This window comes from Tripterygium wilfordii, chromosome 12, assembly GCF_013401445.1.
Source record: "Tripterygium wilfordii isolate XIE 37 chromosome 12, ASM1340144v1, whole genome shotgun sequence".
NCBI lineage: Eukaryota > Viridiplantae > Streptophyta > Magnoliopsida > Celastrales > Celastraceae > Tripterygium > Tripterygium wilfordii.
Genome location: NC_052243.1, coordinates 3,992,383 through 4,003,147, shown reverse-complemented (window position 1 = coordinate 4,003,147; position 10,765 = coordinate 3,992,383). Strand labels below are relative to the sequence as shown.

Below are 10,765 nucleotides of genomic sequence, written 5' to 3'. Positions count from 1 at the left end.
TCAGGCAAATGCTATATTAAAAGAATTCCTTCTTTTTCTCTCCTTTGTGGTTTGACTTGACTAGACCTCCTACATAGATTAGATTAAATGCAAGAAGTGGTTAATTACTTAATCAAGATGCAAAGTATGCCTATTTGCGTTGGTTATTTTGATTCTCAGATTATATTGAACCCCTAATCTGTAACATGTTCGTCATATATTCAAATCCTGAAAATCGTCATTTTGCCTTTGGGTTGCCAAAGGCTCATGTGAGGTTTTGTGGAGTCAACTCTCTCAATCTGCATCATTGTGAAATATCTTAATCTCAATCTGCATCACTCTCTTTTGTGGATTTCGGTCTCGCTCTCCCTGCATTAATTTCGGCTTGGTCTTATCTGTTACTAGCGTGGAGCGAGCTTGGTTGGTGGCCTGAGTTTAGAAAGCTATTCGGTTGGAATCAAGAGATGAGGATAGATATGTGGGACAAACATCTTTTATCATCATTGAATTCTCTAGTTGGAATGGAATTCCAACAGATAAGGAAATAGACACGTGAGGCTCATGTAGCAGCCAATCGGATCAAATCATATGACATCTTTTGTTTGAGATAGGGACATGAATTTGATTGTCTATAAACGAATAAAAGCCCCCTTCAAATATTAATATTCCACTGGAGCATATTCTGGCAGTTCAATCTGATAAGTAAATTTGTGTGTGGCTTAGGAAAACAGAGCATAAGTCACTGAGACCTCATTTTATGGATTCTAGCCCATTACAAAGTCATTCAGTGTATTTGGTTATCTTTTTTATTTGCCAAATTATTTACATTCCATTTTTTTTTTCTTCTTATCATAACATGGTCTTGTTGGTATCGGTTGACGGCTGAACAATGCAACCTTTGTTTAACCGACCAACTCAGTGGTATATAAGTAAAAGTCATGCACCTCTCACACAATGATATGTTCTCTGGGTCTAAGAATCAATAGCAATGACTCATGAAAAACAAATTCATGTGGGCATGTGACCCAGAGCGGACAATATCCTTGATTTGTTTTGAGATTGAATTTTTTACATGTTAACTTGGCGCTTGCAATGCCTAATCCTTATGTCCTAATCGCAATGGATTTGACAAAAAAAAAAAAAAAAAAACGAAGTCTCCGTGCTTTCTTGGTTTTATTGTAAATGATTTATAAATTTGGTTCAACAAAAATTGGGAATGATTGGCAAATCTTGAGAATGTCTCTCCACGTTAATGCTATTCAAAGCTCCTCCATAAAAGTTATTGATTCACAATTAGGGTATTTAATGATCGTGAGCAACAATGGTGTTTGCTACCCAATACAGTTAGCACGAAAGATGAATGAGATTTGGTGAAGTTTATGTATGTCAATCAATACTCTTACTCAATAGGAGTTGTAGCAGAAAGATGATTGATAATAAAGGTTATGTTTGGAATCACATAATAACATTTTATCTATTTAATTACCAAAATTTTCAAGGAGCTGGAGTAGCTCAGTTGGTTAGAGCGTGTGGCTGTTAACCACAAGGTCGAAGGTTCAACCCCTTCCTATAGCGAAATTTTTTACTTTTTTTTGGCCTTCTGATTCTCTAACATCCATGCAATTTTTCTACCTATTTTTTTGGCCTTCTGATTCTCTAAAATCCATGCAAATTTTCTGAAAATTTAATTACTGCATACAAATAAATAAATATATAATACTATATTGCCAAAGTCTTTGCATGACGATCGTAATGTAGTCTTTTACAAGTAGCAATACGCCAATACGTATGTGACCAAAAGATGAAAAAAAAAATGAGCAAGTTTTTAATAGAGAGGTAATCACCTCTCTTACTGTGAGGAAATTAGCTTTACAGAGAGTTTGATTGGTACTGATAAGAGGTGTTAAACTGGACCTTCTGGGCCCCGCACATCAACTCTTAGAGGGTTGGGCCGGGTGTCTGGCCCACAAAAGTGTTTATACACAGCAGGCCCGGGCCCAAACTGGCCGGCCCGCCTGGTGACGTAAACCAAATTAAAGAGGAGAATATTAGTCATGTTATAGTGACGTAGTTGTTTGCGCCTTGGTTTTCTAAGGGCAAATGCAATGAGAAACAACTTACTGGGCCAACATTTTTGTTGGCCCGGTCCCACCTCTATTACACAAAAAGTCAAGTCAAACACGTATTCTAATACAGCCACATCAGCAAAACACAAATTTCTATACACTTTTTCTTCCCACACACTTTCTCTTTCCACCCAACCCAACAACATTCCATTCCTCCATATTATCCACAACAAAACTACACCAAAACATTAAATATCAATACATCCACATCAGCAAAACACTTATCCCAATACAGCCACATAAGCAAAACACATTTTACAATACAGCCACATCAGCAAAAAACAACATCTTTGTTGGCCCAATACCAGTTCACCATTGCATTTGCCCTAAATAATACTTCCAAGTTTGAATCCTGCCATATTCATTTCCTTTCAAATTTTTATTCTAGGCTGGGCCGGTAAAACTCGGCCCTAGGGCTCTAAGCGGGCCAGCCTGCAAAAGCATCGGGACGCTTGTGGGCTGTACCGGCCCACTTTACACTTCTAGGAACTGATAGGGACCTGCTTTGATTTTGGAGTCACTGCATAGTCCGCGTTCATGTTCGTTGTTGGCAGTTTTGAATGAGAAGTCAGAAAGAATATCTTGAGTAGCACCTTTTTGGTTGGATGATGAGACAGGAAATGTATTACTTTCTTTCTGTCTGTCTTAAGTTTCCGCACTGTATGTAGGTTGCTTCTCTTGTGGGGCTTATACAATGCCTGATTGGGTTGTGGATGTCAATTCTTCATTTCCAGTCACTTATATTATTTGAAAAGTAATGAAAAATTTGTTCAAAAAGGCCCAAAAAAAATAGAAAAATCATGGGGAATCTAACAAATTTACCTCTTTTGAGCATCAAGATTCATCAAAGAGATGTGGTGCAAGTTCTCTAGCGCATGTTCGCGAGCGCACAACGAGTATGTTCGCAAACACCAAAACGAGTATTTTTGTGGACATAAACTAGCCAAACTACGAAAAATGTTCGAGCTCGGCTCTTCTATAAAACGAGCTTAAGAAATGTTTTCGAACTCTGTTCATTTACCTTATCGAACGAACACGAGCCAGCTCGAGCACGAGAAGCTTGTCGAAAACTTTGTTCGATCACACCAAATATGTCCAAGCAGTGCATTTAACAACATCAAGCATGAGTCATGCTCACGTTGATGCAATTAAAGGAATACTTACCAAGCCACGTTCGGGCAAAGAATATGCTTGGAAGAGCCATTAAAATTTCCCAAAAAAAAAAAAAAAAAAAAAACTGGCTTTTACCAAGTCTTCTAAACATTCAAGTACAAGCAACTGTTCAGAAAAAAGATGTAAAAAAAGCCTCCAGTCAACTATTTTAAGATGCTAGAGGAAAACTCTGCCCAAGGAATCCTATATTTCTCGGAACCTAAGGCTTGTCATAAGAGGGGACAAAGAAGCAAGCTCAAAGTGAAGAAACTAACCAACACAAAACCCAAAAAGTTTCCTAGGAACCCAATACCAACTTTATTTATACCAGCTTTCTCATCAGATATTGAGCATCACCATCCAAAGATAATCCAGCCAAACATCACCCTTTTCAAGCTTACCATCCATGGCAGATCAAAGGCAGCCGTTCCGCTTTCGTCTCCCTTGGTTATCAGCAGCAACTACTCCACGTCCTGCTGCTGGACCCCAGCCCCCTCGTCCTACAGTTCAACCCCAAATCCCTTCTCAGCCAGCCACCATTCCTCAGCGCCCACCATTTCGACCACCCGGAATAGCCCCAGCACAGCCCCCGCCTTCACAGTTCCAGGCACCGCCAAGGCCTGAACCTCAGACTGCACTGCCACGTCCTGCAGCCATTGAATCCCAAACCACATCACTGCCAGTATCACCTTCTCGAGCAACAACTCAAACCAGAACTGCCTCTGTCCCAGCATCACCAACTCGTGCAACCAATGAGTCTCGAGTCACTTCTCAACCACCATCACCTGCTCGGGCAACAACTCAGACCCAGCCTCCCTCTCAAACCCAATCGCCATCACGTTCAACCCAACAATCAAAGGTGGCATCCACAACCCCTTCTCCATCTCACATGGCTTCCCAGCCCTCGCCGCCTAAGTTTCCATCAAGCCTGCAGCTTCAGCGTGTTGACCGAGCATTCTCACAACCCATTTCTCCATCTCGCACAACAACTCCAGGGGGACCAACACGAGCTGTTCCCCAACAACTCTCTCCATCAAAGAAATTAGAATCCACAACACAAGATATCCCTCAGCCCCAACCCATTTCCACTGAGCTGCCACCATCTGCATCTAAAGAGGAACCAAAGCCAAAAGATCCTGAACCAAAAACCCCACCTGCATCTGAACCTCCCTCAAAACACCAAATCGACAGCCCAGTTGAAACCATCTCACAACAAGGTGTCAAGGCAGCGCAGGCAACACAAGCACCAAGCCCGGGGTCATTAATTGCGCCAAATTCTGGAGCAGCTCCACAACAGCAAGCAATAGCCCCAACAAAAGCAGAGGAAAAGTTGAAAGACACTGATGAGAGGAAAAAAGCTAGAGAAGAAAGCCATGAGAAAAAGAAGACAATAACAACCTCCCCCTTGGATGGAAAAGTCATCAAAACTGTTGATACAACACAACCAAAGGACAAAAGTGCATATAGTAAATCCCTTCAAAAGAATAGTTTATCCAATGGGGAACAAGCTCCTCTGCAGAAGGAGATCAAGGAAGACATTTCTAAGTTCGTTCAAAAACTGACCACAGAGCAGTCAAAGCAGCCAATGGATGAAAAACCAATTAGTGTCATGACCCTTGCCGGTGAAAACAAAGGAGCATCCATGCATTTAGGCTCACAGGCAAAAAAAAGGGGTGGTTCACTCCACATTCACCGGGGTTATAAAACCAACCCAGAAGATAGCCCTGATGCTACCACCGATGGGGAAGGAAGAGGAAGATCCAAGGGGAAGCATAAAGATCCAAAGACAAAAGAAGAGATGGCAACAAAGGCGTATGTAAACAGCAATACACAGGGCGTCAATAACTCAATTATGTTTGGCAGTAGTGTCAATGAAAGAAATCCTGGTGTGCAGCTGGCTTTCTCTCATAACTTTGCAGAACCCTCCAGGTACAGTAGCAAACCAGAGCCTCTTGAGACAAGCAAGGCTGAATTTAACATCACCCCAGCAGAGAAACTTACTTATGCTCCCACAGTAAGGAGACGATGCCTCAGGGGTCTTTTCATGGAATCAAGTGACTCAGAACCAGATAACCCGGACAAGCCTAGACGCCATGGTTGCCGATATAACTGCAGTGCAAAGAAAAAGGATGAAGAGATTGCAATCCTCTGAGTATGAGGATCACAAGAAGGATGCCATTTCATCCAAAACACATGTTCGATTGCATATGGCTTTTGCATCATGTTACATAAGCTGTTCTCAAGCAGTGTAATCTTGAATTATATATCAAGATTCAGTTCATAAGATTTATAATATACAACTACAAGCATCTTTGATTAACTGCAAAGTGAAAAACAGTTAAAAACATTTTTTCCAGAGCCATGGAATCAGGTAGTAAAGAAATCTGTGGCATAATTGTCTTTTGGTAGCTAAATAGATTCTCCAACACACTGCACAATGCAGGTTTCAGCAATTACATCTAAAAGTGCCAGCAGAAGAAAGACACTCCCTGATCAAAAAGGCATAAGATCAACTGCTCCCTTGAAATAGATTATATACAACCAAATGTTTATGAGACCTCATTGCCCAGGAAGAAGGAAGAATAGTCATTCACATGCTGGTTTAGTGTCAAAACTGCTCAAGCAGATTGTAAAGGCTTGGAAAGCGGAGAGGGGATATCGATAATCCATGGTAAAAATATCTTTCCCAATTTTTCCAAATTGCAGAATTACTTTTTCTTGTTCTGCAGCAGGAACATTTTCACAAGAATCTGTGGCTGCAACCAACTGGAAATTCTTCACAGAAGCCACTGTAACACGTCCTTTGAAATTTAAGCACCAACACTGCAGTTGCTCATGCCATCTAGGGGCTTTGTTTTTCAAAACCAGAGGATCTGTCCGGCGGACTGATTCTTGTTGCTCACTGAGGCATGTAGAGCTGAATCCAACAAATTGCTTGTTTCCTTCCAATACTGGTGAGGAAGGTAAATGCAAAGCTTGGCAATTTGGGAACTCCACTGGAGTTGGAGCAGTGCCTCCTTCTTGAATTGCAGAAAAGGGTATTGCATGCATGGTGCACTGCATTCTCCTTGGGCCTCTTGTACGAAGAATGTTGAGCTCATAAGATATGGTGCCCACCCTACAATTACTCGCAGATACCCTAGGATATACCTGGTTTGAGTGTACTTTAAAAAGTGCCCCATAATTGGATTGTACTGCAGGGTCATGCAGAGGCTGATTGTCATAAATGATGAATTTTGTACCCAGAAAATTAGACCTGTTAAAAATCACAGGTGAATTATGGATAGAGGATGCATCAATATAAAGATAAGAATCCCAAACTGAAAAGTCTTACTTCAACTTTCCAACAACAGTATTGCTTGTTCGAGAAAAATCATCTCCAACCAATGATATCAAAAACTCTATGCTTGTTCCCCTTCTGATCTTTCTTGCTGCTAATAATAATTTACTCATATCACCCGACAGAGCTGCAATCAATTAGAAACATAAGAAATTATCTAGTAGCTGTTAAACCACGTTGCTTAAAAGTATATGGAGAATCTAATCAGAATATAATCTCTTCATGTGTAATTTTCGATCTTCAATTAGAAGAAGAAAAAAAAGTTCAACATATCAAATCTGATAAACCAAGCAGGCGGCAGCCTCTATTTTATCCGAAAAAAATGCCAAAATTATCCATCCCCAAGCCACATTCACCTCCAGCTTTCATAATCAAAGTACATCAACTTCAATGAACTATGATACAGCCTTTCCATCACATGTCAGGGGTGGTTACTTATGCTTGGAAGATTTCAGTAATCAATATTAAAAACAATACAAGCATTGGTCAACAAATACTTACCAAGTTCATGGCGCAATCATAAAAGAATTCCAATGTCACCATCTAACTACATTAGTTTCAATGGCCTAAAATTATTATTCGAAACTTCACAAAAATAATTCAGACACCATTATGGATCCTCTTAAAATCTGTGAGCACCCATTTCTTGTGTCCCAACAAAAATATAGCAGCGGAGCAAGTAACACTTACCAGGACTCAGACCAAGGTACAATCGATATGTGGAAGTGGCTCTCTCCCTCTTGATAAAACATTGGATTGGAGAGTCTCTTGGGCCCGGCTAATCAGCAAAAAAAAATTATTTCAGAAGTCATGCAATCAAAAACACATTACCAGAGACATCAAAGAGAGAACATGAACAATAAATTACCTGCTTTAGAGAGATGGGAAAAGTGAGACACCCACATTCCTCAGGAGTCTTAACGATCTCCTTCGTGATCTCCCTCCACGACTTACATACAGAGGCACAGGCAAGGACATCCCTCCTGGCAGGCCAGGAAGTCTCGCTGGCTTCTACTCGGTGAATAATATCAAGGAGCAGTTCAGGGGGCATGTTTGCCCACTGACTCTGTTCGAACAAATCAGAAGATGGAGCCGCGGACGCCTCAGGAGCAATGTGAGACTGCCCACGGCGTCGCATGTGCCTTCTCCCAGTTACTTTACCAATAATGGCCTTAAACGCCATCGTTACACTTCAGAATCGCAAATGGAGAAAATTAGTTGCAATCTCCACTCAAAACCTTCAAAATCACATATGCTACAGAACTTGTTGAAATCAATTATCTCTTCTGATCACAAGCAACCCGAGAGATCTGTCTTCGATTTCAAATGCGAAAGACCGATCCTAACACTGAAGCACTTTATCAACCATATTTCTGTGAACAAACAACAAACAGAAACTCACATTCATAAGAGTAGAAAAAAACTCAAAAACAGAGAATCGGAGATAGCAAGAAAACCTTCAAAGAAGGGCGAGAACTTTCAAAAGCTACGCAGATCTAGAACGTAATACAATAAAAATAGTATCACAATGTAAAGGAAGAGAGAGGGGTTCATGTGCCGATTGTGGGACAAACTCGTCGGAAGTCACAAAATTCTCGGGGGATTCTAGAAGAGATCAGGGACCGGTACGAAGGTGACGCAAAACCGAAAATCAACGTCTCGGAGAAAACAAAAGTACAGGGAGAAATAGAGGGGGTGTGGTGTGGTGGAGCACAAAGCAGGAATAATATAGAAAAATCAGATAATGCCAAACTTTATCCTCACGTCCTCGTTAATCTAGACCGAAATAATGAGTCTCTGCGTCTCTCCAGTCTCCTCCATCGCAGAAGCTGCCGCCGTAGCCACCACCACGATCGCCCGCTCTGCACGGCAACTGCCACGAGAAGAACCAGAAAAGCTACTTTTTTAGAGGCTCATCTTTCTCGGGCCCTCTTTAATAAGTTTGCTGGAAAGGCATCAGATGGACCAACTCCGGAGTCCGGAGTGTGAGTTCAAACTCGGGCCAGGCTAAGCAAATTAGCTTGACAGGGTAGTTGATCCGACATCCAGTACCATAAACCACTTAGAAATAGTTGTGATTTAGACGGTACAAAATTTAACGATATAACTGAATAAATAAATTGATCGGTTATTTTTAAAAAAGTTACATATATTTTTAAACAACGGATCGAAATAATCAATCAATAATCAAAATAGCAAAAATAATCATTGATAACCTATCAATCAGTCGGTTAAATTTAGGGATGACAAAAAATTGATCCGAACATCACTCGTAAGATACTCTATCCATTTAAAACCCGTAATTGATCTTATAGGGTTTGGAAATGGTTTTAATTTTTATTTTCAAATCCAACACAGTTTAGGATAGGGTTTGGTTTTTGATGTCGGGATTAGGGTACCCGAACTGTTTAATAAAAAAATGTAATTATACTAATAATGTTATAAATCATCTATATAAACATATACTATTAATATGCTAAATTATATTAAAAAATAATTAAATTATACATTTAGTCTTCTATAAAAAAAAATAGTCATACTATAATAACATGATAAATTATATTTAAAAAATAACTGAATTATACATTTGTAGAATTATGCTAATAACACTATAATTAATACTAATTTGAAATGTATTAATAATATAACATTATAAGATAAATCATAGTTTGTATTAATAGAATCATACTTAATTTATTGATTATGTTATTTCATTATATTTTTAATGCATGACTCGAGTTTTGGGTTTGAGTTTGGGGCGGGTTAGGATTTGAATTTGCGGGTTTAGAAACAGTTATCCTAACATTTATGAAAAAATAAAAAAAATTAAAAGTTTAATGGTAAATGGGTATCCGATGGTAAATGGTCATGCGACGATTTTAGTTTTGAAATTTTAAATGGTTTTAAATTGTTTTGGAATATGGTACCTTTAATAGAAACAACGTATTCCCTAATTGGAAGGATACTCAACCTGTTGCAATCACTAATTAAATTCATGTCAAAAAATAAAATTAAAAGTCCCGACCATTTACACCCCTAGTTACAGCAATTTATAATCGAACTCCCTATCTTGGGTGAAATTTTATATGCCTCAAGTCAGGGTATAACAAGTTAAGCTATTGCCAAATGCTTCATTAGATGGATGTCATTAAATGGGTCGATGACTATTGTTAAATGAGCCCTCATATTTTTTTTGTTCGAAACAAAAATTAAATAAATTCATTGTAATCGAAACATCAAATTACTAAGTTGTGCCGCATCATTTCATAAAGCGTACTACTCCCTTCATATCATAAGCCCCACTTGAACTAATCATAGCATTTAACATGCATGTCTCTTTGAATCTATTATATTACAAGATTAGTCGCGGGGCCTCCAACTTCAATCCGAAAATCAGGACCCTTTTCCCCTTTTTAGGAGAGCAACCACTCTAACGCCCTACCTACCTAATCCACCAAACCCTTCTAGCTAGTTCCGGTGGACACTCCGACCCAATGGCGCAATGGACGTGGTTCTATGAATGCGATCTCTAATATGTTGATTTTTCTGTTAATGTATTTGTAATATATTGACTTGAGATTGTGGGTTAATTAAAGATACACTTACCAAACCCTTTTTCTTTTTTTTTATTAGATAAGAAACAAACCACAAACAAAAGTTACTAAACCACATCCATCGCTTCCATATCAACAACTTCATAAGAAAATATCTGATGATATCAAAAATACCCTCCAATAATATGTTGATATGTGACACCAAAATGTCAAGCTCATATATTGTTGAGATGCAGAACAAGTTTTCACTAAGTTGTCGACCAAAGGACAATCAATGTGTTGAGGAGCAAAATCTTGAAAACCATCAAGTGACTAAACAACTAAGGGAATCATAATCCTATTAGAAAAGGAAGAAAATTTATTCGCCTTCCAAAAACTCTCTTAAAAATATGGAAGGAAGAGATTCTCCTTAATAAAATTAGACTATCTAAGATCGTATAAAAGTTGATATTTACACCATGTAACTCTAAATATCAATATTCATAACTTGTAATTACTAACTAAAAGAGAGTTACGAAATAAAGAGCACTCTTAATCTCTAAATAAATCTCGAATTGACTCGAGCATCAGAGAGACTCTCGAGAGCAAACTCAAATCCCCCTTCTAGTTTACTC

At 39.0% G+C, this 10,765-nt stretch overlaps 2 protein-coding genes and 1 non-coding gene across 4 annotated transcripts; 2 read left to right on the top strand and 1 right to left on the bottom strand.

The window, feature by feature from the left end:
• Window positions 1–1,480: 1,480 nt before the first annotated feature.
• On the top strand, window positions 1,481–1,554 carry TRNAN-GUU. Its single transcript has one exon. It is a non-coding gene; the product is annotated as a tRNA-Asn (tRNA).
• Window positions 1,555–3,320: 1,766 nt separating this feature from the next.
• On the top strand, window positions 3,321–5,577 carry LOC120011030 (proteoglycan 4). Its single transcript, XM_038862041.1, has one exon. The coding sequence runs from the start codon at window positions 3,664–3,666 to the stop codon at window positions 5,407–5,409; it is 1,746 nt and encodes a 581-aa protein (XP_038717969.1). The 5' UTR covers window positions 3,321–3,663; the 3' UTR covers window positions 5,410–5,577.
• LOC120011031 (tubby-like F-box protein 5) lies at window positions 5,487–8,643 on the bottom strand. Of its 2 annotated transcripts, none has more exons than XM_038862043.1 (5): window positions 8,055–8,643; window positions 7,466–7,970; window positions 7,288–7,375; window positions 6,592–6,724; window positions 5,487–6,513 (listed from the first exon to the last, which is right to left on the bottom strand). In XM_038862043.1, exons 2-5 carry the CDS (start codon window positions 7,778–7,780, stop codon window positions 5,844–5,846), a joined length of 1,206 nt encoding a protein of 401 aa, XP_038717971.1. In that variant the 5' UTR covers window positions 7,781–7,970; window positions 8,055–8,643; the 3' UTR covers window positions 5,487–5,843. The 2 variants fall into 2 exon arrangements, with proteins under 2 accessions (XP_038717971.1, XP_038717970.1); XM_038862042.1 differs by having other exon boundaries at window positions 8,362–8,643.
• Window positions 8,644–10,765: the final 2,122 nt, after the last annotated feature.

What these genes read in the sequence shown, in the direction of transcription:
- LOC120011030 (XM_038862041.1), top strand. Translation starts at nt 3,664, where the DNA reads ATGGCAGATCAAAGGCAGCCGTTCCGCTTTCGTCTCCCTTGGTTATCA.
- LOC120011031 (XM_038862043.1), bottom strand. Translation starts at nt 7,780, where the DNA reads ATGGCGTTTAAGGCCATTATTGGTAAAGTAACTGGGAGAAGGCACATG. An exon ending in TTCCCATCTCTCTAAAGCAG is followed by an intron (nt 7,376 to 7,465) that starts GTAATTTATTGT and finishes TTTGCTGATTAG; the next exon opens with CCGGGCCCAAGAGACTCTCC. An exon ending in ACTGTTGTTGGAAAGTTGAA is followed by an intron (nt 6,514 to 6,591) that starts GTAAGACTTTTC and finishes GATTTTTAACAG; the next exon opens with GTCTAATTTTCTGGGTACAA.